This window comes from Ambystoma mexicanum, chromosome 2p (assembly GCF_040938575.1).
Source record: "Ambystoma mexicanum isolate Mex_15411 chromosome 2p, UKY_AmexF1_1, whole genome shotgun sequence".
In the NCBI taxonomy this organism is placed as follows: domain Eukaryota; kingdom Metazoa; phylum Chordata; class Amphibia; order Caudata; family Ambystomatidae; genus Ambystoma; species Ambystoma mexicanum.
Genome location: NC_090923.1, coordinates 1,117,155,999 through 1,117,182,899, shown reverse-complemented (window position 1 = coordinate 1,117,182,899; position 26,901 = coordinate 1,117,155,999). Strand labels below are relative to the sequence as shown.

Sequence of the window (26,901 nt, the reverse complement as noted above, 5' to 3'; positions counted from 1 at the left end):
TCATTTGTGTACGAAGATTTCTGCGAAGTTCAGTGCCACCAGTGTGACTGAAAAGGCCATGAAAGCTTGGGAATTACATCGTGTGTTAATGATCAGCAAGGATTAGCTCCCTCCCACCCCAAAACTTTGTACTAAAGGGTAGTATCAGATTAAGAAAATCTCATTCTAGAATAGGGACTTCTTTTGGCTCTCCACAATCAATATCGGTTAATTCACTATATTACAACAAACTGTAAAAACAATTGTAAACAATGGTTCTACCGCTGGTTATATAAAAAGGAGGTTCCATCTGCTCATTACATTACTATTGCAGTGCAAAACGCATTGAAACTCAACATATACAGTTATTTTCAACGGAACGTCTGCTGTTCACATCAGTGCTCTGTATCAAATCTAGAACTGTTTTGGCCAAGTTGAAATGATATGGTCATTTATTGCGAGTTAGAATTGAGCTGCTAATTGAAGAGTAGGGCCAAGATGGATTAATTTCAGAAGATTGCTGTAAGAGCCTTACTGCAGCGCTTTTGACTTGACGGGACTACATCTCCCGACGCCCATTTCTTATCTTTAAGTGCATTGGCCAGCCTGTTTGCATCTGGGCGAGTACGTCGGTGTAAGATTCCCTGCCCGTTTTTCATGGTAGTGTTCACACGGATTACCTTGGTTACATACAGATAGGTATGGGTCTCTTTGTTAGCGCTCCGTTTAGTTAGTTGACCTTGTGACCATTTTTACTTTGTGCTGTACAGATTCACCCTGGGTTGTTTCGTTTGGCCGATTACTTGCTAGGTCCAGCTTGGTTTGTGCGATTATGGAATCCAAGAAGGGAATTCATCCATTAACCATTATTTATCCCCCATCCCCTGCTTTGATAGCTTCTTCACATATGCGACGCCAGAGTCGTGTTGAGATTATGGCACTCTAGGGGGGTCTCAAACTCTTATACTCCATTCCGTGTTGTCCCCTGAACTTGTTTTTAAGCAGGATCACTGCACTATAGGTGCAGCACAAGCTTCCTGTGCAGCGCCTGGTGACGCTTTTATGGATATAGGTTTTCCTGGCGTTCCTTCTTCTTGCGACTTCACATTTAACTCCTCAGATTTTTGCTATAGAACATGGCTTCTCTGCAGAGATGGTTCGTATCAGCAGTTTACTCCGCAGACAATAGCACATGGTTTACAACAAATCGATGCAAAAATGAGGGGGTGGTCTGGGGGGGGGGGGGGGTCTCCTCGCAGTTCATATTTCCAACAATTTGTTGGAACCAATGCAACATTTGGTTGTGAAGTAATAATGGAGGCGCAGTCATCACAGATCCGGATGGTTCACCCCTTGATAGTGTGTGTGCTGGTATGCCATCGATTTCAAACTTAGAATCTTCAACTGTGCTGGACAGGACCCACAAACCGGAGGTTGCTGTACAGAGCGGATCTAGACACATTGGCACTCTACTGTAGATTCGCTCAAAGTCCAATTAGACCCTGCTGTCCTTGGAAACGCACTGCTTTATGGCAATGGATTACTAGTTCTGGATGGAGAAATTATGGTCATCCTCCCTCCTTAATGTACACCTTGCTGTACGTCGAAGAAGCAATTCAAGCCAAGGCTCCAGCGTGAATGATGCTAAATTGAACGTTGCACTTCTTAATACATGCTTCTCGGGTCACCACTTATTAATTTGTATAGAGCGCTACACGCCCGTAGGCCCAGAGTGCACACAGAAGACAGACGGCTATAGTCAGGCAGCGTGATGGACATGACGGGGAAAAAGATCTAATCCAGAGAAAGAAATGTTTTAATAGCCTTCTTAAAAACAGTCATAGGAGATGATTTTAAGGTGGGTTAAGGAGTTCCATTCTAGGAGCCCTAACTTCGAAGCAAGTACCTCCAAACCTCTACAGACACTATTGAGGTTGGATTAAGAGATGTGAATTGCTTGAGAGCAGAGTTCTCAAAGGCTTCGCGCAAGACATTCTTTCCAGATAGAGAGGTATGACTGAATGTGATCTTGTCCCAGTCCTTTAACTGTATTCACTCTCTCCTTAATCTTCAGTCAGACCTGCGCGGTCTGTAGGCGTTTGAAGTTTGCTTTGGAGGAACCGATCATTAGGCTATAACAATAGTCGATGTGAGAATTAATTAGCGTAGTGGCGAGAAGTTAACAATTATTAATATTAAAATAGGGATTCATCCAATAGAGGAGTTTGATAACCAATCGCAAGAAGAGCAAACATTGGAGACATGCTTTTTCATGGATAGTCAGAGTCAATAGTGATACCCAAGGTTTTCACACTTTAGACAGGAATGATCTTATCCATGATAAGAGAAAACTTTGCGTCAATTTTCTTAAGATTCGGACCTCAGTCGAATAGGAGCTCAGTTATGATGTTATTCAGGGCCAATGAATCATAGGCCATCCAGTTTTGGATCTCTTGAAAGAGATTATTCACAGTTTTGGTGTCCATGTCATAGACACCAGTCAATTTCGAAAAGGACCGGGGTATCATCAGCATAATAATTAGTCTACTGGACACCCAGGCTGTCTAAAAGATCCAAGAATGGTCTAATATAAAGGTTAAATAGAATGGGAGCCAAACATGACCCCTGCGGGACACTGCAGGAGGAAAGGAATTGGGGGCAGGGAGGGGGGGCTTCAAAGCAAGTATGCAGTCAAACTTTGACCGAAGGAGTGGATATATTGGCTGTTACGGAAACATGGCTACATGCGGTCGCTACAGATGCAGCTACTCTTGCTACTTCTGAGGGCTATACAAGGTTCATGGTTGATCAGATTAGTGCTAGAAGGTATTTATAAACGGTTATTGCACTAGTTCATTGTGAATATGCATGGATTGTAACCTCCCCCGATTCGTTTTTTTAATTCTTCATAGGCCCCCAAAAACTCCTCAATTCTAAGAGCAATTGCTTGCACTACTTGGCGAAACATTAAAACCTGCCTCATGTATGGTTGTACTGTGGGATTTCAATTTGTGGGTTCCAATAATGGAGGCAGCATCATTAACCCTTGCCCTTGATTCAACAGGTTCAAACACAGCGGGAAAAACTCTGTACTGGGTCCTTACACAGAACATCAGTATTTCCCAAATTCTTTCCATCCCTTGCCTGTGAGATCACTTCCCGATTTCCTTTGACCTATAGCTTCCAGCTAAACCCCGGAGGACCAAAAAATAAATTAAAAAAAAAATACAGAAGAAAGGCAATCCCTAGGTATTTGCGGACCGAAGACCTTGTTAAACTCATGCTGGCTAACGCTGTACCTCCACCGACCGACACCAGTGGACCAATTCAACAGATAACATATGGCCATGGTGCCAGATCGTTTGAAGAGAATAAAAACTGAGGCAAAATAAATAAATAGAAATAACAGCTTTTGCAATTAGGTCATAGGTGCAGGAAGATTAAGAGGGCCCGTCAACTGACCTGGCATTAAAAAAAAAAAAAAAAAAAAATCAGGGTTCAACACTAAACTTGCCTACAAACGGGCAGTGAGACTATGACAAAACTGGCAGATTATAAGAGCCAATGGCAAATCGAGCTCAAGGGAACATGCAACCTTGGTGTCCGAACATCCAAGATGAACTCATGAAGAACATTTGAAAAGCTTCAGGTCATAAGAAAGTGAAGATGCCTGGAGAACACTTCTCCCTGATCAAGGTTGCAACAAGTTGCACACCTCTAATACCGACCCATTACAGTTCTCCTTTACATTGGTCAGAGTTTAAAACCTACTTCCTGTAAAGGTGATATTTTCCCTACAAAGGTTATTACGGACTCTTCAGATACACTTATTTCCTGGCTCATTAAGATAATGAATTCCTCATTTGCACACTCCAGTATACCAGTTAGTCTTAACGAGGCATGGATCACACCTTTGTAAAAAGGAATCCCTGCATCCTGCTATAGCCAGTAACTATCGTCCCATAAAAAAAAATGTGCCCTTCTACTTAAGATCCTGAACAGGTTTGCCCAGCTCCAGCTCATAGAATCTAATATCTTACTGGGTTCTTGTCAGTCAGGCTTTCGGGTGGCACCAGACGGCTCTGGCGCACATCTCAGGACTTGGTGAGGAGGCCCGTACTGCCCTCTTGAGGTTACTTGGTCTCTCAGCATCCTTTGATCTAGTGGTCATACCTTTCTAGTCAGTAGGCTTGTTGAGATTGCAAACTGCTCCATTAGCGCTGCAGCTTGGATACAAGTGCTCCGTCAGGGTCTCTGTGGGCGATTTTAAAGCTTGCCCAGTTCCATTGCTGTGTGGGGTGCCACGTGGCTCATTCTTTTCACACACACACTTTACAATATCTATACCCGCCCCCTATCGATCTCTTGGATAGAACTCAGATTGTGTGATCTGGCCATTGGCTAAAAAGGTAGAAGTCTTGCTGTAACCAAGTCATGATTTTGGCTCGTAGCATCCCAGTGGCTCCCATTATTAAAAAATTGAGTGTATTTGGATTCTCAGCGATATATGAAAAGGCACACAGCTTGCTTACAGTAATCTTGTGCCTATGTCACTAAACTACTGAGGCAGATCAGACCTTGTCTGATGAAAACAGATCCTTCTGGCTTGAGCTCCAAATTGGACTATTCTAACAGCCTGCTGGTTGGCACCTCTAATCATCAAAAACCTAAAACAATTCAAAAAGGGGGCAGTAAGGGCCATCTGTAGTCTTGGCAAAGAGGATCATGTTACCACGACTAGATTAGCAAGTAATTGCTCACTAAATTCGCACATTGACTTATAAATGCCAGAATTGCAATGCACCACAGTATCTTTCTGATAGACTTAAGTTACCTCCAAGTAAGAGATTGCTTTGTTCCAAGGACAAATACAGACTTCTACTGCCACGTTTTAAACTGCAGAAATGTGGAGGCGCAAGGTTTGATGTTTGGGCTCCATGCGCCTGGAACGGTATCCCTACTACTGTACATGCCATTTCTTGTCTGTACCATTTAAAGAGCGGTCAAAACGTTTTGGTTTAATAAAGAGCTCCTTTGCTCTGTATATTGCTTTTTTCTGAGTGTCTTTTAGTATATGTTTTACGTGCAGCCAGAGGCCTGCGGAGCATTTACTAATATGTACATAAGACATTTCTGGGTTAGGGTTGCATTAGGATTGCTGTGATGGTAGATAGACACCCAGCTCCACCGCCCCCCTGTACTGCTTGACATTTTCCAGAACTATGATGTTCAGTTCTTGTTTATGGAATTAAAAATGGTCAGTGTTGTGATGTTGTTTAATAGGTGTTGAGCTGAATTGGGTTAGAGGTGTTGACCATGTTCCATAGAGGGGCTCTCTCGTCTCCATCCCATTGTTATTCCTTCACCCGAGCTCAAAAAATGTGCGCTAAATGGATCCCACATAGCCCTGGGTCTGGACTTGCAATGTACCATTTTGAAAGTCTCCAAACTCAATGTCTCACGCGTCAACCATATCCATTAGCGTGGGTGTTTCATCCAGAACAGATATCCTTCTCTTTGCAACACTGATTAAGAAGCATTTGCGGTTCAAATTCTTCATTAAATGGGCAAGGGAGTTAAACAAGCAAATCATGATTTCAAGGGTACTTCACACACCATTGTTGCCACTTTCGTGGCATTATCTTTCCAATACGCAACCATTTTGGGACATTGCCAAACCATGTGTATTTGTAGAGTGCGCTGATCATTTGGGACATTGATTAGAACTGTGTTGAATCTCTTAATCCTGGTTGTGTTTAACAGAACACGTTTACAGTGGATCAAGGACAGTCGGGCACAGACCGATATGTTCCTGGTGCGATCACATATTTGAGACCACACCATATTGTCGATCACCATACCAAGCCACAAATTCCACACTACCAGCACAGAGTGCCCAGCCACTACTCTTGCGTTCTTAAAGGAGTTTGCAAATGCTGGATATCAAGCTAGCAGGGGAGTCCAACCTCACCACCATGTCTACTAATGCAGAAGATGCAGGCGCCTGGTGTTATCCGGGCCAATGACCCTGTAATGAGTATTTGAGCCGATTGCAAAAGCGATTGTGCAGCAGTTACGTATTGCCATATTGGGTGGTATTTTGCCCTACTCTAATAAATCATCCCAAATTCTGATGCCAGGCTGATTCCACAAGTCGCAGAGTAGCTATTCAGACCCATCAATGATGGCTCAAGAATTACCCCCAGTCTCGAGAGGTGGTTCAAGGTTTTTTTAATTAAAATGTTTGGCGGGACTCATGGCTGTTCATCGCTCTCCAATCTAGTGTCAAACCAACTACCTAAGCCAGGAATCCCCAAGTAAATACTGCTACAGTATGTTGACCCCCACCAATTATCTAGGTCTTGTTTCAGCCTTACTCCATTGTTGGAGATCTTTGGTAGCTACCCCAGGTTGGTCTTCCGCCCTTCACGCGACTCCTCCCTTTCCTGCCCTCCCAAATTACAACCACTCCCTCCCTTCCTTCCTTCCTTCCTTCCCTCCCTCCCTCCCTCCACACTCCGTGATCACTAGCTTCTCAATCACTCCTTACACTACCCTTCCTAAACGAAGCCGCACAAATACCCAACATGCTCCAAAATTCGCCTTCATAATCAACCACTTCTTCCTCCCTCTTGCTGCTCTTGGTAGTCCTCAACTGCTGACCCCATCCGAATAACCAAAATCTCCTGTTAAGTTTCCCCAGTACAGGTTGGTGTTAGTTTCCCCAACCAATATAACCTGGCCTTTTCCTCTGAGGGAAAAAATGCATGAAATAGGGAAGTCAAGGCCCACCCACTTTTCCAGAATGGAAAACGTAACATGGAAGGCAGCCCAGGATGGTAAGTGTTCCAGTTCTGGGTTTCGGCTCTGATCGTTCTTCCATAAAGTTTGTGGGGTGGCGAACAACTCTCGTATTGGGGAAGGAATCGGGCAAGCGTGCAGGTTCCTCTTCTTCGGTTTGAGAAGGTCTGTTCTGTGACGCAAGGCTGGAGAAGATCAGTGCTCAGCTCAGAAACCTACTGGCACAAGGGGGGGGGGGGGGGGGGCTGGTGATATGGTCCTTCGAGTTTCCCGCCACCTGCACTCCCACTCAGGGACAAAACTTACTTGTTCTTGGATTAATCCCTGAACCTCCAAACACCTCTTAACCCCCTCCGACAAGGTCAAGGACTTGGCCTCGTCAAACAAAAACTTTGACCTTTTACTCTACTGTAGCATAACCTAAAACATTAAATCTTCAGTTATAGAGCCCATTTTGCACCAAGTCCACTGTGTAGATTGCAGTGGAAGGACATGTCATACTGCCAGTCATACACCCACCGAGACTGTATGGGTGTACGGTGCTTGGTTCCATTTTCATATGCAGATAATGTTGTTCCAGAACATTACCTGGTTTCCCCAGGCACAGTTTGCTATAAGCGTGGCAGTCTGGTACTGCTAATCCGCCATGGGAATATGGTTTATTGAGCACCGCCTAGGTCAGTCTAGGCACCTGCTTTACCCATAGCAACCTAGCTAGGATAGATTTTAGTTTTTTGAAACATTGTACATTCAGGCAAATGGGGATAGCTGGGAATAAATATAACATTCTGGGAAAATAATCTTCATTATAGCTGCTCTTACCAACAGATTGAGTGGTAGAGCAGTCGATCCATCGATCCTGGTTTACATAACAGGGGGAATAGGTTGCCTCGTGTAGGTCTGCTTCTGTTGAGCCCTTTACAGGCTATCACTCAATTGTTCATAGCACTGCTAGGTGGTGTTTATATCCTATAAGGTCTTCCATTATCAAATGCAGGTCCGAGATATTCAGAACCATCCACGAACAGCCAAATTTTGGCTTGCTGTCCCTTCTGACCGATTGCTTGCCATTTCCAGACTATTTAGCAGGAGGCATCTAAAAATGTGACCAGACAATGAAGCATCCACACTAAGGCCACAGCACATCTTCCTCCCTTCGTGCTTCCCTCTAGCAGATCAGTCTGGTTACCCCCGATGGGTGAAAAGGCTACATCCTGTACATGCCGAGGCACTGTAACGGTGGGGATGGGAGAAGTACAAATATTCATGAACATAATAGTTGAAGAAACATTGATTTCCAATAGGGGGACCCTTGGTTTGCCAGCTTTTAATGATTACAAGGAAACTGTAAATACAGAATCCGAGGGCTCGTTTTGACATTAATGCTCATGCACAACCAGTACATGTGGGAATTCCACTAGCAGCAACCCATTAGCTTTATTCTCGAAAGGAAATTGAACATTGGAACTTACTAGCTTTTGAAATCTAGAAACGCATGGATTGCACAATTTGCTTCCGCTCTACATTCCCCCACTCAATTATTTTGTGCTGTTAATGAGCACTTGACATATGGACAGAGTACTTTGATGCTTGCATCTTTATGAAACGTGTAATAAAAATGCAGCTTTCACTGCCCTTTGGAGAAAAGCATTGGCTTTGAGCATTATGTTACTAGACTATTCTACTGCTCGTTACAACACAACAGGTTCTTCCAATACAAGGCCACGAACGCAGCCGAGTATATGCCTCAGCACTATCTAGATGAATTGCATATCACCTACTGCCCAGGCAGTGCAGAAGGTAATCAGGGATATCCACTTTGCTGATATCTAGAAGTGGTATATCCCCCCCCCTATAGAGAGCTTCAATGCCGATCGTGGAGATGTTCTGCAACAGGAAGAGGTTGGTTGAACTTAAAAGGACAATGCTCGATCCAAACCACGTGACTTTATAATACAAAATAGAGGGAAGGGGTGGATAATGTGTATACTTTGTTTCAAAGGTTTACGGTGGTGAAGATTGGCTCATCTACATGGATGAGAAGCTGTACAGTAGCTCTTGCTCCCACGATGGAGAAGTCTGGGGACTTCTAGAATGAAATCTCAGTGCAGCATGTAAGAAACTCATGGTGGCAAAAGTAAAGACAGTTTGTTTATTAAGCTGTATAATGGGTGAGGAAAAACACCTAATCTAAACCTAAAATGGGAGTAACTACGACCATCAAATAAAAAAGGACCTATACAAAAAAAAAAAAAAATTCCAATCCTTACAACTAAATTACAAAATAGTGTGGGGGTAATGTTCAAGAAAAAGGAATATAAAAAAGTGCTTACCAAATTAGATGGCTGGGTCTCCCTGCCCCACGTTTTAGCACAAGACAAAGCTGAGCAAAGCACACTCCTAAGCCTCGCCAGCACGAGGTTACAGTTCCTTTCAAAGATGCCAGGACCTTCCAGGGCCAAGTCTCTTTCCTGCAAAAGTCTTTTGCCTTACAAGGCATCTGTACCAAAAACAAACAAAAGCTCCTTCGGCAATCTTCACGTTGGCCAACTGCTCTTTGCCTCTTGGATCCCCTCAGCCAGGATCTGATCTTTCTTAAGTTAGCCTCCCTCAATCGGGTTCACTATGGCCATTCCCTCAAAAACATCACTTAACAGTCTCAATGTCCCTTTCACCAACTATCCATTGTGGACATCCCTCAACCAGGTTCACATTTGTTGTCACAATGTTCACGGGTATATCACCATTTACCTTCAATTTGTAGGCATCCCTCTGTCGGGTTCACATTTGCCAATTTCACAGTTCAATCGGTTTTCTCCCATGTGTCAAAGACTTGCAAGTGTATCAAGCTTTTTTTGCTTGACCCTCGTAGGACCACTTTACTAGCCTCTCCTAAGGCCTCTTGGTAGTTGTAACAAACCACCACAACCCAGAAGGGCTTCAGTCAGAGTCCTTGGAATGAGCACCACTGCGATACCGGACGACCGCTTCTGACCCTTTACTAGGGTTTATTTAAAGTTCAATTACACAAGTCCTTGTTCAACAAGGTCGCTGCTGCAAACTTGGGCCCAGCACACTTCGGTTTCACCATCAGTTTTCACCAGCTGTGCAGAACTGGAGTTTGTCTAGGGAGTCAATGAATGCACCACGGTGGCAAGCGCTTCTCCCTGCTTTGGCTATCAGCGCGGGAGGTCCGTGTGTGCTGTTGACACACATCACACCACACGCCAGCTGGACTTCCCACTCTTAAGATTTCCGTTTCGGCGGCTTCTCGGGTCTGAGTTGACAAGTGCAAGGGCAATTCCCTTCTAGTCTTCCCTCCAGGTCTCACCGCCTTTCTCCTCGGTTTTAACTGATGGTGCAGAAAAGCTGCTTCCTCACGAGTTTGGCCTTGCTCAAAACATGCCCTCTGGGAAGGGCCGTCAGGTGCGTTAATTGCCAGACAGACGGACCCTTGTGTCGGGACAACTCAGGTAAACGGCTCTGGTGTTAGTCCTGAGCCTTTCACAGTGTATGGTGTTATGTCAAAAATGGGGGTGGGGGGGGAGGGATTAGAGTTTGGTAAGGTTTGTGAAATGAATATGGGGTTGTGGGAATGATGGTGTTTTGTCAAAGTAGACTGGGAGTTCAGGAAATAAGCAGAGGATGTGGGGGAAGAATGACTGGGAGTACTCTGGTAGGCAACAGGAAAACCGGGCTCTTGGGAGATAGCAGGTATTGAGGTTTAGGTTCCTAATGGGTTTATGATAGACAGAGGGGATGTTGGCTTCTGGCAAGGGAGGTTAGGTGGAAGGGCAGTTGATCTAAAACAGCCTACAAAAGTCCAGGGGCTTCGTCCTCTTCTCCCTTGATGTAATACCGCGTTTCACCTGGGGCATTCCCCTCTCCCCCAACGCACAGACATTGGCAGAGGAGGAAGAGAAAAAAAATACAATATACGAAAGACAGAAAAGAAAATCAGCATAAAGGCCAGTATTTAACAGATTAGCATAGGTTTACTGTGAATCAGATGTGGTTAGATCATAGGAATCACCATTTCTTTAAAAGACCACATTAAAAAAAGCAATTCAAAAAGTGGGATCGGGCCAGAGTCATAACAAGTATGCTTCTTTACACAGCTGAACACCTCAACTAATCATCCCACTTATTGTGGCACGTAGGTCTTCTCTGGGGGCAGCAAGTGAAACTAAAAGAGAAATTCTTTAATTTATATTGTGCTGTTGCCTACTAATTTACCACCCTTTTCCTTCCCCATCCCATACTGGTACCGATTGTTTGCATTGCCTGAGCTTGCAGCATAAGTTCTTCAAAATGGAAATAGAAATGAATCTAAAATTGCAACTAATTACTACATACCGACAAATAGGTTTGGTGGTAAGAGGCAATTGATCATCCCAGCCGTAATCATGAGTTAGCTAACCATGCTCCAGTAACTTTCAGTGCTCAGATTGCCGCACTTCAAGAGCACAGAGAAAGAGACCCTTACACACCATCCTCCATTTCCAAGAGGCATCTTGAGAATTTAGAAGCAAGTGTAGCATTAAACCTATGAAGCTTTAAAGGAGTACACTCTAAATGGAGTACTGATTAAGTTGAAGTGACGTTACTGTCAGAATTTGATTGGTGAACATATGAAGCTTATCCTAGTCTCCTCCAGAAAACGTAATACCTTCCTTAAACCATTTGAACACGTTCTGTCATATAACCTGCATTGGGACAAAGGATGTTAAGTTATTAGCACTGTTTGAAGGAACTTAAGGTCTATAGATAGTGCTCACAGATGGGCCAAAGTTAGATTTAAGTTGAAGGAACAGGCCGATGGTGGGGATGTGCACAAGGGACAGATAGAGGTGGGTGGAAGAGCAAATGATTTAGAGGGGAAACCCATTTTTGGGTTCTCTTTTGCCAATTATGGTAGTCACCCAAACATTGAGGGGTATCAGAATCTCGACCAAACTTGGTGGCAGATGTAGACATCTACTGCAAAGTACCCCATTTTGTCTCTGTGCGAGTTCTCTCACCAAGAAAATGTGTTTAATAGTAAATGGTGGCGCTGTGTGATTTATACATGGCTACATCACCATTTCCCAAAGCATTGAATCACACTTGCTGCCCAAGCAAAAGCAAAGTAACCAATGCATATTTGGGACACAGCCAGTATTTTCTTTGTCGTCCTGTGTGCGGTTTTTAAACAAGCCAACATTTTGGTTGTTCTGAACATGCAAGCTCCCTTTACAGCTCAAACGAAACCAATTTAGAAAGTTAAGCTTCACTGCCCAATCCAGACGGGCTGGCTGCCAAACCCAAGTGCATGGTGTTTGAGGGCTTGGATACACTCCATCCCAGTGCACATATAACCTGGGAGACTGTTGGCCATTCAAGAGATCACTTACTAGAAACTTGCTCTAGGATCCCTGAAGATACCAAAGACTGGCTGTGCTGCCAACTCTTGTAAGGTTAAACTGTCTCACTAGAATCCAGCTTATACCTCCTCTTCCATCCAGAGTTAATAGCTGGAACCTCTGGCCCGGCACCATTGCTTTTCTGTGAAGCTTCCCCGACCTGTGCTATTAACTGGACATGAAGTGGAAGCCCCTGCTGTTCAAGGGATCCAAACTTCTGGTATTGCTGCTGATCACTACCCACTTCGTGGCAAATCCTGGTTCCAGCTGGTGAGGCTGCCAACTCATTGTTGTAGCGTCCACCCTGTCCTGAACTGGTGCTGCCTGAAATCCTAGAGTCACCATTGTCCTTCACGACAGTTCATAACAAATCCAGGGAATCAATAATCAATCCCCCTACTCAAGGGGGGTCAACCCCTTTGGGAGTAGGGAGGTGAGCCCACTAAGCTTAACACACCCTAAAGGACAGGGCAAGTAGGATCCCACTTGGGGCTATATCCTATCCTCCCTTATCCCAGGAATCTATTAACTTTGTTAGTTACATAAAAGCTAACTTGCACAAGGAAAAAAACTTCACAGCAATGGCTGGTTCTAGTGTGGCCCCTTTCAGACAAGTCTTCAACCGGAGATGGAAAATGGGCAGAAGGGGGGGGCCCCCCTCCCCGTATGAAAGATAAAAGACCAATTGCAGTGAACAAGAGTGTAGCTGGAGGGGTTACGGACAGGAGCAACGCTTGCGGAGCAAGAAGAGAACTCCTCTTGGGAGGAGTCACAAGAGAGTAGGGATAGGAGGGGAAGGCAAGGAGAAAGGGGAGGAGGGAGAGGGAGGGGAAGACCAGGCCTTGCAGGCCAAAGTAGAGGCAAACCCGTGAAACATCAGGTCCCCCTGCTGAGATGTGGACTAAAGAAGCACGGTCCCAGAGTGTCTCCAGCAGCAGGGATCGCCTGAGCAGAACGGCACCATTACGAACTGATGCCAAAAACCCACAGAAGGAAGTGGAAGATGCCAAAGCCGAAAAACTACATTGAACGACCTGAACATTGACCCGGAGGAGCACTGTGACGAATGAGAAGGTGTGCAGTTATTCCTGGGAAGCAGGTGGAGGGTGGGCTCTGAGAAAACAGGCCTCACACTGAGATACGAGCAAACAGAGTTGGTTGAGAGAAAGCAAATCAAATCACATAGGAGTGTGAAACTAGAGACTCCAGGAAAGTGTAAAATCTAGAAAGCAGCAAGGTGTGGAAAACATCACAAGGTTGCCTGGAGTGCATCCCAAGAATAGGGAATCGTCTGGGCCTACGAACCAGGAAATTGACCCTGGCCGCCCAGGGAGAAAGCGAGACAAGGACTCAAAGTAATCCCAGGAGGGCTGGTTGGAAGAGAAATTTGCTAGTGCCTTGAGTAGAACTGTGCATCTTGGGAAAAGCCCTTTCTTCCGATAGACATTTTGGTGGGGACAGAAACCAGCAGCAATTACATCATTTGGGTAGAAGACCCTTATGATACTGTTCATTAACTCAGGTTCTGTTTAGTTGTAGAGTGGTATGGACAGGGATCATATGGGTAGGTTTTCCTGGACAGCAGACTTGGGACAAATACATCCTGATGAGCACTCTTTTTGACTCCTTTCTTTAAGAGTAGAGCTGAGAAGTGTAGGGAGAGTAAACTACATCACCCAAAATGCCAACTTGTCCATCTCCTGGTTCAGACTTACCATAGTAGGTGGGTCAGCCATTATTGCTGGCAGTTTCTCACCAATTCATCTCTGGGCCCTCTGATTTAAGATCTTTCCAAAAGAACTGGCCCTGCAATGATAACTAAACCAAAATGCCAGATCAGGCCTATGCACCCATAACACCTGGGCTTCGAATCCTTCCAGTCGCTTGGTGTACATCCATCAGACTTCAGACCACCAATTAGTCACTGGTTCTTCTCTCCACAGACTTGACGCGTTGCCTTCAGTCCTTCTCCAAGTCCCCCGGACAACATTTCTGCAACTCTTCTGGCCATCAAGCCTGGGTCTGAACGTGGAACTGTATTTTATTTATCTAGCATTTGTAGCACGCGCCAAACCCATTGGTATCTGGGCGCTGGAGAGCATGTAATAAAACGTTACAGGGTTACCACAGGCAACAATAGAAAACAGTGGTTTGGCATAAATCATAAGAATACATAAGATAAACATAAAGTAATCCCATTAGTACTGACATGTGCAACCTTATTAACATAGGTAATTTACAAATGTCGTAGATCAGATGTATTCACAGAAGCGTATTGTATAAGGAAGAAACTAAGCATTAAGGCTGGGGAGATTTATAATGTTGATGCTTCATCCCTCTCCTAGTGAGGCTCCCAGCAATTTTTGCTTGACTTCTGGGCCTTTCTTTCCATCCTGAATGAGCCAAGTCTTTTTCCACTCATTCATTCATTCTTATTTGCTCTGGCTTTTTGAACTGTTCCGTTACTATGGTCTACTTTCCTCCATATTTTAGGCATCAGTTTTACTTTTGCAGCACACCTTATGGGCGGTGTTGCAGGGAACCCTTTGGTTACTCGTTTGAGATTCCTTATTTATCCTTGAGTAACTAAAGATAGTAAGGATAGAAGGATACTTTGTTTCCTTCCTAAAACACACTTTGAGGGATTGCCGATGGGATAACTAGTATGCCCCTTCTCACTGCTCCTTTAGTCACAGAGACAACCTTCTAGTTACGGCTCATGGCAGTGGATGTGTTCTACAAACTATTGTGCTATTTAACCGCAGAATGTATTCACAGTTTTGGTTGTGCACAAGTACTAGCTTGGTGGCTCATTTCTTTTTTCACCATTTCTAGAGTTGTTGTTCTTAGTTAGCCCTTCTACCATTCTGGAAGTGGGAGGCGTGTGTTTTTGCCTTTGGCGGGAACCCTTGGGTGTCCCCGCCTAGGGTCCAGGGTGTCTCGGCAGGCAGGAAGTGGGGGGAGGAGTTATTCACTACCCTGCTCTTTGTCTGCCCGAGTGCCTGAATGGAACCAGTTCCCACTGGGGAGTCTGGCTGTCTGATTGGACAGCCCCCCACCCCCTTCTGTAAACTGCTGAGGAGTGTGCTGAAACAGAATAAAGAGGTGAGGTTCCCGGGGTGAAAGGCAAGTCTACCACTGGAAACTGAAGATGACCAGAGACGTCTGCAGACCCTTTGCAACACCGTGAAGTGACTGCTGTCCTGACCCTGTTTTCTATGTGACAGAGGAGCTCCAGAGAGTAGGACTCCTTCCCTTAGTCGGTGGGACAAACCAGCCCTGAGACCAACTACAATCTGAGCCATCTCCCAAGGTGCTGTGCCTCTCCAGAGCTGCAGACCACGAATACCAGGCGACCTCCGACCCATTTGTAGTGCAATGTCTTGTTGAGGCCAAATCCGTCCAAATCTTTGCTGAGTTTCAGGTGAACTTCCAGAGACAAAATCAGACTGATCACGTAACCTCACCAGAGTGGAGGACTCCAGGATTCTAAGAAGATTTGAATGGGCGAATCGTGTGCATTGCTGGTGCTGCAGAAGGTGCCAAAACCACAGACTGACCAGAGAAGTTGAAGAAATCCATGCCAGAGGTTCTCTCAGGACTGCTGCTGGGACATCCCGTTCATTGTCCTGCCTTTTGTCACCAAACCAAACAGTCCAGAGACTGGGTTGATCACTGCTACACAGAGGAGAATCCAGCAATGAACATTTCTTCTAACCTAAAAGGTACTGGGGGGGGGTTGGGGGGGAAGCGGGGGCTCAAAGGGTATTGCTTACCTTAAACCAAAAAGTTGTTCCAGAGCGTTGGAGTGCACAAAGGTGTTCAGGGTGCCCACGCTTGCCCCTGACCCAAGCGGACAGCTTTTGTCACTTTGCAAGCCCTTTATCAGGGTCTCCACTGCTGTGTTCAGTCTTCAAGTATCCTTTCCTAGAGACTAAGTATCCTAAGGAACTTTCCCTACTTCTTAAGACTTTAAGCCCTCTCTGAACTGACTTTTAATGGCCAGTTAGGAATTGAAACGTTAGATTGCTCGGAAACAGTCCAAAATCCTAAGCTCTGCTACTGTATGACTAACAACTGTTTCCCTTCCCAAAAGACTTTACCTTATGTGGTTTTGCCAACTGAATACAATTACCATATTTCTTCTGTCTTAAGCGAGTGCGCTGTAGCACCAATTATACAGTAGAACTGTCATTAGTGTCAAACCCTTTAACAGTTGTAACCACAAGCAACGCAGTGGCCTTTGAAAGTATCTATAAGTAATCCTGTGTGTTTTGGTTTAAATCGTAGCACATTTGTCTAAATATATATTTTATGTAAATGCCTTGGTTGAAGCGTTTCTTTGATCTGCTTTTAACTACAGATCACATCTTCCTCTTATGATAAGCCTGACTGCTCTGCCACACTACCAAGGTTCCATGAGTAGTACAGACCGATACCAAGGGTTTGGGACATGTATACCATTGGGATAGTCTTATGAAGTCTAACCTCAAGTGGACTTTAGGAAAACTCCCAACTCTAGTCATGGGGTACACTAACTTCAGACTCTAGGGTCCCTGGGATACACTGGTAATATACACCTTTACAAACTTGTGTATTAAAGTATATGGGCAATATTTTGAACTAGATGCATTAGCTCCAAGTACTGTATAATTTTACTTAACTGTGACGGTCTGGCACTTTTAGGGATACATTGTTACAACTAAACAGATTCTTTAAAAGTAGTTAAAGTCACATACAACAGCTAACACAGTGGACTATCTTCTAAAAGCAGGCGCTATAGATGAAAAGCCACTTTTAGGAACATTGTTACATCAGTAATGTGTGCTTTATTTTTAGGACTATTTGCACAGTAGAAATGTTAAGAGTACATTTTTCTGTAAATGTAGTGACCTTACTATACTGTATGAGTGACTGTACCTTAGAACTACCCTACCCCCACTCAAGAGGGGGGTATCCAGAATGCGCAGCCACAATACCATTGTACAGCGAGGATTAGCTTGTTGGAATCCCTGTAAATACACTCCAGGTTGGTTTTTGCAAGCCCTCAGAAAAAATGGTTTAATAGCGAGGAGTAGAGTTAGAACAGATGGAAGCAACCAGGAGAGGGGGGCAGAGTGGCCCATGCAGTGTTTGTAGTCAGCAAACAGTTTCACTTGGTACGTGCTGGAAAATTATCGGAACATTGTGTTCAGCAGATGGTTCCCTTTACCCCCCCCACCCTCCCACCCAATTATCCTAGTGCTTTGGCCCACCTACTCCTCAACCTGTTGAGCAGAAAGTCCTTGCACTATTGCTTGGTTTTCTGGTTCCTTCTCTTTTCTGCTCGTTCTTCTCACGCCAGGTTTGGCATGGTGTTTATATGGGCGCCCCCCCCCCCCCCACCTTGTTTGGGACAGTCAATGCTTACTTCTCAGCTCCTTCCTACCAGAGGCATGGCCAATTTTCTCTTTAGGGTTTTGCCATGTTATGGTGAACCACCCCTATTTCTCAGTTTCTGTATTTTCTAGGCAACAGCATTCTTTGACTCCTGCTCCATTAAGCTGGGGTGTTGAATATACTCTGAATGGACCAACAGGTATTTTCTAGTTCGATTTAGTCTTCAGATTATCCCCAAAAATACAGGGCACAGCACATCTTGCATTAGGGAATAAGCCAGATGGACTTAGGTTTGTGTGGTACGCCAGAGTGATCAAGATTGTTTTATTAAGTATCTTCATCTCATTCCATTGTACAGCTGTGTCATAGTGTGTAGGAAACCACCCCCCCCCCCAAAGACGCTCCCACCCCCCCAAAAAAATGTTTTATTAAATAAACACACTAGGGAAAAGGGCCCAATACACCTCTTGAAAGGATAATACGTCTTATTTTGACACAAAAATAAAAGTGCCAACAAAGAACAGAACCTTATAAAAAAGGTACAAGGCGTCAGTGACATCATTGCATTCAGTAAAAACCTGCGAGGCTGGTTGTTGAGACCCTACTATACATAGGCAGCCTGCTCCATAGGGGACGTCAGGCCATTGGTCCCAGCCCCAACCACCCATCTTCACCCATGTGGGCGAGGTTGCATTCGTCATAGGGGTAATTGGCAATTATTTGCAAATTAAACACCACACCTCGATCTATGCAGCAGTGCACCTGGTATGAGCAGACAAGGGACCTGGGGTCCATACGAACCTTTCACACTTCACTCGCTCCTAGGCAGGAACAGAGCAATCCATTACACACGTGGGACAGTCAATGGTTATCCTCTGCAGCTGTGGTATATAGCTTTCACCTGGAGGACATGGCAATTCTTGGGAGCATTGCACGTGTTTTGCCTATGCAGGAAAGTTAAAAAGCCCAGCCCTTGAACAAGAGGCAGAACACTGCGGACCCAGGACAGAGACCGTGGAGAAAAATGCATGATGATTCATTAAGGAAAAATGGTGGTAAAGGGTTGTGTGCACATTTCTGTGGTCACTCAGTTTACCCTCAAATTGGTGCAGAGATGTGGGAGTTCCTGGAGATCATTCAGCAGCTATGCATAGTACACATGTGCATGCAAGCGTGTGCTCCCATATAGTATGCTACAAACTTTCTGCACCATTGAACACCTATTAACACCAGCACTCACCTTGCCCCCTGCCTGGTGTGCCTTTCCCCACTCATTCATCACGAAGACGTCATTAACGGCGATGCAGGCTATGATGGAGACTCCTTTCTCCTTTAGTTCCTGTGCCTTCTCCACAAACCCAGGGAGGTGAGTCTATTTCAGTGAACAAAGAAGCGAGTCAAAACTGTGTGCAAAAGCCAGACAAGCACCCCCCACCACCATTTCTGCAACACCACCACCTTAATTCTAATAATATGCAACAAGCAAAAGGTGCAAGACATAGCACCAAGAATGTGTACTGATGGTACCATTATTTTGTACTGCAACGCACAGCAATGTAACCCAAGCTGAACAATCCTCTTGTCCCTCCTTTGCACCCTAATACCCTTGGGTCTGGTGCGCATTAAAAATAAACAAGGAGCACAGCTGACAAATATATTCCACTTCTTCTCTGTGGGTACAGCAAGAGGGAGCGAGACAAAAATGGGGGCAAGATGTACGTGAACCAAAAGTCTAAGGGGGAGCATGAGGAGAATGGATCACAGCAATTTGACCAGATAAAGGGAATCAATAGTTTATTACAAAACCACCCAAAAAAAGCAGGGGCTACATTTTCAATTAATGAGGGGGGTGGGAAGAAAATCCGGGGGACAGGAAAAAAAAAAATAAGGTATCCAGCTACCATTTTGGACACTGCTATTGCTTGGCCTTTTATCACAGTACTCATTCGGATGTTTTTTCCTCTCAAGTTCCTCCCTCGATTGGACGTTCTGGGATACAAAAAAAATAAATCTGGCCCATCCCGGAAACTATTCATAATTGATGAACCAAGAACAGGTTAAATGGAGACATTCCCTTTCAAGTTTTCGGACCAACATTGAGCGCAAAAACTCAAGACCTCAGGAAACTCCAGAATTCAGATACATGAACAGTACAGGTTAGGACAGTGCAGCTGAAAAGAGAATGCCCCCAACATTTCTATGGCTTTGCGAGGAGCCCAAACCCAAAAAGGATTCTGGACATTGCAATGAAAAACGTCAAAGTGGCTGGGCTACTGCCCTGGAACTCAGAACTACAGTACAAGTCTCCCATCACCTGGACGTTGCAACTAGCATTCCATAGAACAAATTCACCACACATGTTGAAATAAAGAAACACATTTCTGGACCCAGCTTCATTCCTTCCGTGGTTTTTTTGTTCCTTTCCACACAGTGCCTTTTTGCTCGACATGCAACTCGTCCCATGCTCAGATTTGGACGATTTAGGTCTACAATATATGCCAGTCCCATCTCGCCATGCTCTTGGTACATGCTCTCCCATTCCGAACAAAATCATACAGAATAAAACCAGGTTTATGCATCAGAATTGGTCATTGATCATTTAAATATGATGTTATATTGTGCAGCTCTGATGGCCTTTGAACAAAGTGAGGAACAAAAAAAATAAAACCCAACATAGTACAGGGCGTCTTGGGAGCAAGGAATTGTTCGAGACCCACCCCCTAATGCGCTTAGCTCTTACTCACCTTTGAGCAGCCAGGTGTGAAGGCCCCAGGCACACCAAAGAGTATTCCCTTTTTGCCCTTGAAGATTTCAGCCACACTGACTTTGTGGCCTGGCTCACACTCGAAGACTTCTACATTAGGCAAAGCATCTCCAACCTGCAGGGGTGGGAGAAGAGATGCGATGGAGCAGATACAACATGCAGCCACACAGTCAGAGTGCATTATCCCAGTTGTGCTAGACACCAAAAAGAAAAATACCCAGAATGGCTACTTCACCCCTCCTAGGTGTTGTGACATTTAAATGCCAAGAAAAGGCAACCACTCCAGCCAACACAGCCTTTATGAGGTGGAAAGCAGTGAAGGTGGTAGGAACCATGACTGGGTTGGGGGGCAAGAGGGGGGGGGGTACTGCAAACCGTTAGTATGGAGCAACTGCGTTTTTGTGGATTTGGAGTGAAGTATATCAAAATGGTGCCAACGTCCACCCTCTGAAAATTTCCTTCCCAGACTGTACCAGAAGCAAGTCTACTCCGATTATGACCCCAAAACCCCATAAAATGAACCCAACAGCCCGGCCATGATGTTGGCAAACTGAAACATTAAGATTCTCATTCTCCCTGTGAAAGGTTCATTTTAGACCTTGCAATCTTAAAGGGTTCTCGGAGGGCTGGGCGATCTATCGAGTTTGAGATGTATCAATAGATATTGAGATATACCATATACAATTTATTTTATTTTTTTATTTACACAGTTGTGTGCATTCTCAAACAGGAAGAAGAACCTGGTATATGCATTTTATTTTGATCAATGTCGGTGTTTGTGACATGTAGTTGGTGGCTTACAACTGAGCATTTAACCCACAAACAAAACAGATACATCATATATCACCATTCATAGCCCGAAATAGCGAGATGCGACTTTTGGTCCAAATTGCAAAGCCCTAGTTCTATTGTGGGGCAATATGGCTTTACCACCCCACCCCCCCAGCCCTCTTCATGTGAAATATCCTGTGCCTATGGCCTCTCCACTTTTTACCGAGAAAGAAATAGTTCTGCCTGAACAGTCTCCCTCCACTAGACATGGGTCGGGCCTCACATGCTCTAGCTTAATTTGCCCAGCCCCCCGCCTCCCCCCTTACAGGACAGCAGACACTGCTCAGAACTGACTCCATAAACTAGCACTCAACCTGTACTTCGCTTGAGCTGCACACAAACACCAGCCTTTTTTGCATTAAACATAATCCTTTTTGGATCTCTGAACTTTGGGCTAGCAGGCAAGTTCAAAACAGCAGTTCTTGTCTTCATAGACTTGATATATGGGGGTGGCAGCTGCAGTCTTCCGTTTGCCCCTGGCATTGAGCTTGCAATTTTTTTCAATAGTTGGGGAAAAAAATTACTTTAAAAAAGTGCACGCTCCATGCATGGGGTGACAGGCATGGCACCACTGTCTGGAAATGCAGGTTTCTTCAGTTTTAGTCCCCGGTTTTTGGTTTATTTTCCAAGGTTCACAAACTTAACAGTCTGAAAAGGTCAGGGGCACGCCCCTCCCTGCAACCCTCTCTGGTCTTACTGTCTTTCTTTACGTATTAAACTGCCATCTTGGAACGGTTTCCTTGCAGGCTTTGCTCAGTGCGCTTTCGTGCTCCGTCTTTTATCCATTTTCGAAGTGTGATGGAGTCAGGTGTGTGTAATGATCAGCAATTGCCCGACCATCGTATAGGGACAGGTCAGGTATACGGCCGTGGTGCAAGTCTATTATTGCTCATGGTGAGCTGTCCGTGAGAAAGTCTTCATGTGGAGAAAGGATGGGGGTGAGGGGGGGTAGATGAGGACTGCATTCCTAACTATCCTACCTGGTAGGATGAGGAAAAGTTGGTACAGGGGAGGGGATACTGCGTCTCACATTCCGGTGTCCCACTCCTCCGAAGATCCCCTCATTAAGGTTATCCTCCTGCACTGGTCCACCCCCAGGAACTGGATCCAAATGTGATGGCCATGTCCTGGCCAACTGGATCACAGATTCCCCTGCGGACTAGCGGGTGAGAACTTCAGGTTTATCACAGGATCCACCTGACTCCACAGCAGAGAGCAGCTCCCTGTGGCCGACCATCTCCGCAAGACTGTGCCAGAGTTCCACCGGTCAGGTTGAGAAATGTCTCGCAAAATGAAAGTACAAATTCCTTGTGTGGTTTATCAGGCTTCAGGTGTATCTGGGAACTGAACGACAAAAACCAGAGACTTGGAAAACGCCACTGCTTTCTACCACAGACTCTGCCCTTTCGCCCAGTAATTACCCGACGCGCAGTGAATGGGGAAGACTTACCCTGCCGTCCTTCCATGCACTGCTACACAGCCAGCTCATGTGCCTGGGCTGTCAGGCATACGATCTGTATGACAGGCTGGTGCTGAGTCTGCATACAACTCCTCCATGAGGCTGTCTCCGCACCCATTGTGCTTGTACCCTCCTGACAGACGGAACAGGAGTCAGCGTACAGCAAGGCAGTGGGAAAGAGGTGCATGTTAGCAGGGCACAGACAGCGAGCTTGGTCACACACCAGCTTGGGTCTCGTAGGTCAATTCCGTCGACGAAATGTCTTTCGACGAAATTTCCGGACACCCTCCCAGGTGCCTGACACTTCCATGAGGTACTATACTTTGTCCCCAGATATCTGGTTGCACAAAATATTTCTCTTAATTAGTTCCTGTAGTCGTTACATCTACTCTGTGGGCTCTCATACTTTGAGACCTCTCATTCCCAAACAGTGTCTGTAGTACAGGATCTGAAAGCATAGGGGTACCTTCAATTGCAACTATTGCACATTGAGATCTTGGTCAAGGGTATAGATTGTGCAAGGGGGGGGGGGCAACCCTTAGATCATGCAGCCCAATTGTGTTGTGGCACTGTATCGTGTTTGGGGGGCTTTCTTTCGCCGAGTACGAGTTGATACATGGTTCACCTGCAGGGGTGGGCCCATGTTCAAGTTTATTCCTGCGTTCTTTTGTTGATCAAGGGCTGCACACGAGGCAGTAATTAATCCTCTTCAGTGACCCTTTACATGTCAAATTCCAGATCTTCCTGGAATGTGTCATTTGTCAACGTATGATGGGCCATTGTATTTTAACACAAGATTCCAATTGCAGCCTGCTATTCATTAATTTGCAGAACAAGCAGTTAGTAACTTGTCAATATGGAAATGCACACTTTATTCACAAAATGTGCAGCAAGAGGCAGAATGCCGGTTTCAAAGAATGATGAAAATATGTGAGTCTCTTGACAAGACAGTACTCAAGTTGCTATTGCTATGTGTGGGTAGAACATTCAGAACAGCTTTCTCTCCATGCAGTCTGGGCGGAGTGAATGAGGGTCTCTTTCTGCGTTCCTTTAACAAATAACATAAATACATATATACTATTATTTTTTGTTGCATATCTAGACAGGGGATGACTGTTTAATCTTGGTTCTGGTTCCGTTTCTACGAGGTGAATTGACATTCATTTCATGCAACAGTGACGTGCATTTTCTTTACATTGCACGGCATCATTCGACCTTTGTCATCTGCTTACATTCACAGTAATTTTGTAAAATGGGCCTATACACACACCAATATTAAGGCTACATATGGTGATCCATTCATCATCATAACAGTGATATCGTAAACATATGTTTCTTAGTGTACTGAGGAACAAAGCTATGTGAGGCCACTTCCTATTTTGTCAAGGGGTGAAAGGTCAAGTGCCATCACTTCCCATGGTGTCACTTGGGGTGGGGTCAAATGACTTCACTTCCAGTCAAGGGTTGTGTGATGTCACTTCCGCTGCCCCTGGTATTTTGGTGAACTGAGTCTCTGTATAGTACCTGCTTAACTTTATGCATTAACCAATTGTAATTACCAATTCATTATACTTCAAAAATGTAACATTTAACAAGAGAAGCAAATATTTGATACAGAGAAGTAAAAGCAAACAAATTGCCTCCAGACACGAGTATGTGAAACTATCTGTACAGAGCGCACTTCAAACTCCATCACCTCTTGGCACTGTTCATCATGGCTGAGCATTATCAAAACATGAAGCTTTTCTGCAAGCCGGTAACTACTAAGACTAAATCTGCGTTCAGGCAGGATATTACAGCATTTCCAGTGTTAAAGGGACTATTAAAGAGGTTTTCTTTTTGAAACTTTCCTTTCGAGGTCATGAACCCCAATCTGACTTTCGGAGACAAGCAAATCCTTTTTCACATTACTTTCTTTGCTCAACTAATTTCTTTTGGTGGCACTAGTCAGCCCATAAGGTTACCAGTGCAGGGGGACAGGATATCCTGTGTGGTGTTTACATGCAGCACATCACCATGGAGGGGCACACCCCAACCCCCCCCCCCCATGCCCCCCGCTTTCATTTACGCAACATTCTTTTTGATGTGCCTAGGAGAGAAAGGTTCCAGCAAACCGGGTCTTCCCAATTATTCCAGTGCACTAGAAATGCACCATCTTTTGTTTTTTTTTTTTTAAATCAAAGGGATCCAATAAGGATTTGACTAAAATGAGCTGAAAGCAGCCCCTGGCTATTTGGCATCATTCAGTATATTGGAGCTACCTTTGAGGAACCAGGAGCCCTTATATAGTGTTCTGCAAATATAAGATGCAAGCTATAACCTTACCAATTCAATTATAAGACCGATATGGGTTTTAATGCCTTCTAGATGCAACTTAATGCTCATTCATACACAATCCCAAACATAGATTTAATGTCATGTAGTTGTTTAGCAGACAGGGTCTTGTGGTGCCAAATGTAGCTCCTGGTAGCTGTTTGTGTTGAGCCAACCAGTATCTCCTAGGCACTAACCAGGAGCTACATTTCTCCCAGCAGTTTTGAACTCTGAACAGAAAGCCCTTTAGAGTACTGTATGGTGGTGCAATGCGATTCAGGTCCTCCTTTTTGGCCAGCTTTGCCACCCCACCCCTTATGGTCACGAAGCACCATACAAGGTTATGCTCTTCCAAGCATTCGGCTTGTTGGTTGCGGGGCAGATCAACGATTGGAAAGCCCTTACTATTTGAAAGGTGTGTTGCAGATCATCGCTGTGCAGGCTGGGGCAACCCGCAGCCCAAATGTGTGAGAAGAGGAGCCCTGCAACAGTTTCTCAAGTCGACCACTGGAGCCAAGATTCAGCAAACGCACTCCCAGAAGAGTGCTCCTGGAGACCAGCAGCATTGCCAAAGCCATCTCCCAGCGAAGCCGAGCTACATTTGCTGCAAACACAGAAGCACCTTATCGTTTTGAACCTCAGACTGGTGTGACCAACCATGCACCCTGCACCTGAAGCCTGCTGTCTGAGGACGTCAGTGGTGTTCAGGGAAGATCTTGAGGACTACTCATCAGAAGACAACACCTTTCTGCTGCACTGGTCGTTGACCCAAGATGGAGCTTGGGACGCTGCAGGTATTTGGCCCATGGCCCGAGATAGTATTAAAGTAGCTATTGCAGAAGGCAGAAGTAATTGTCCTCAGCTATTCAAAGTACCCGAGAGGTGGTCAATTGGGAGGGGCAAGGGGGAACCGAATTGGATTGAGTTCACTTGCCAGTTTTTGTCTCCCCCAAACCATAGAGTATGGGCACAAAGTTCACTACCCAACACTCTTGCCCCTGGCTGTGATCGGTCTAGTTGTAGCCTAGATGTCCCTCCTCATCAGGTAGTGTTGTGGAATTCCAAAAAGGTGTTTTTAAAAATACTACATCTTTTACCAACCTGTTGACTTTGCCAAGCCTTGCACACTAATCTCAGGTACATAGAACTTTGGCTGTTGAAGCACCATTAATAATGATCAGATAGGGAAGGACTGCTACAGTTGAGTATACGATTTGCGTTTTAACGCATGGCTTTCACTTGCTACAATTGTATAGCTTTGCTTTACCTACACTTTACACGAAAACATTTCAGTAATCATAATACTGGACTGCATGTGTGGTTACCTGCACATAGACCACCTCCACAGCTCCCAAAGTCAACCTTCGTTTAGCCAAACTCAATCACAGTAACTTCAGCTGAAGACTTTACATATCCACCAACTGGGTTAGTTTCTCACTCGCCCACAGAGCTGGTTTTGAAAATACATCTAACAGGGCCCCAGACCAGAAAGCATCCGTATTAACGGGTGCCATTTTAGGTAGAATGAGGAATTTCTTCAACAATCTTACGAGTAAGATTGTAGCAATCGGTGAATTAAGAGATACACTGTGCACAGTTACATATGCAAGACTATTTTTCCACATTGGGCCAGTGAGCAATGGTCTTTCTTGTATGTGGTTAAATTTCTTAAGACCTACCAAGCTTTCCTGCAAATTTTTAATGCGTTGTATCTTATTAAAATGGGCGATTTCTGGTAGTCGGGTGAACATGGCATTGCCATAGCCAAGACAGGCATGTTTCACAGCTGCCATCACTACAGCGCAATCATTCTTTGGGTTATAGGGCAGACTATGTTAAGACTTAATCTGGTAGCTGTTGGGAGTGGGAGTATTTTACACTATTTTTTTAAAGTATGGAGGAAAAAAAAAAAAGTAGGTCCATTTCCGAATGAGAGTATTTTATAAACAAGTAAAAAAGTGGCCAATATTCCA

At 44.8% G+C, this 26,901-nt stretch overlaps 1 protein-coding gene across 1 annotated transcript in view; it reads right to left on the bottom strand.

The window, feature by feature from the left end:
• The window catches only part of PRDX5 (peroxiredoxin 5), a 46,421-nt gene that overhangs the window by 12,752 nt on the left and 6,768 nt on the right, over positions 1–26,901 (bottom strand). Inside the window, exons 2-3 of the mRNA XM_069645146.1 lie at positions 20,306–20,440; positions 18,802–18,933 (exon numbers count right to left, since the gene is read on the bottom strand). Of these exons, the coding sequence (XP_069501247.1) occupies positions 18,802–18,933; positions 20,306–20,440 (267 nt within the window). The remainder of the gene's footprint in view (positions 1–18,801; positions 18,934–20,305; positions 20,441–26,901) is intronic.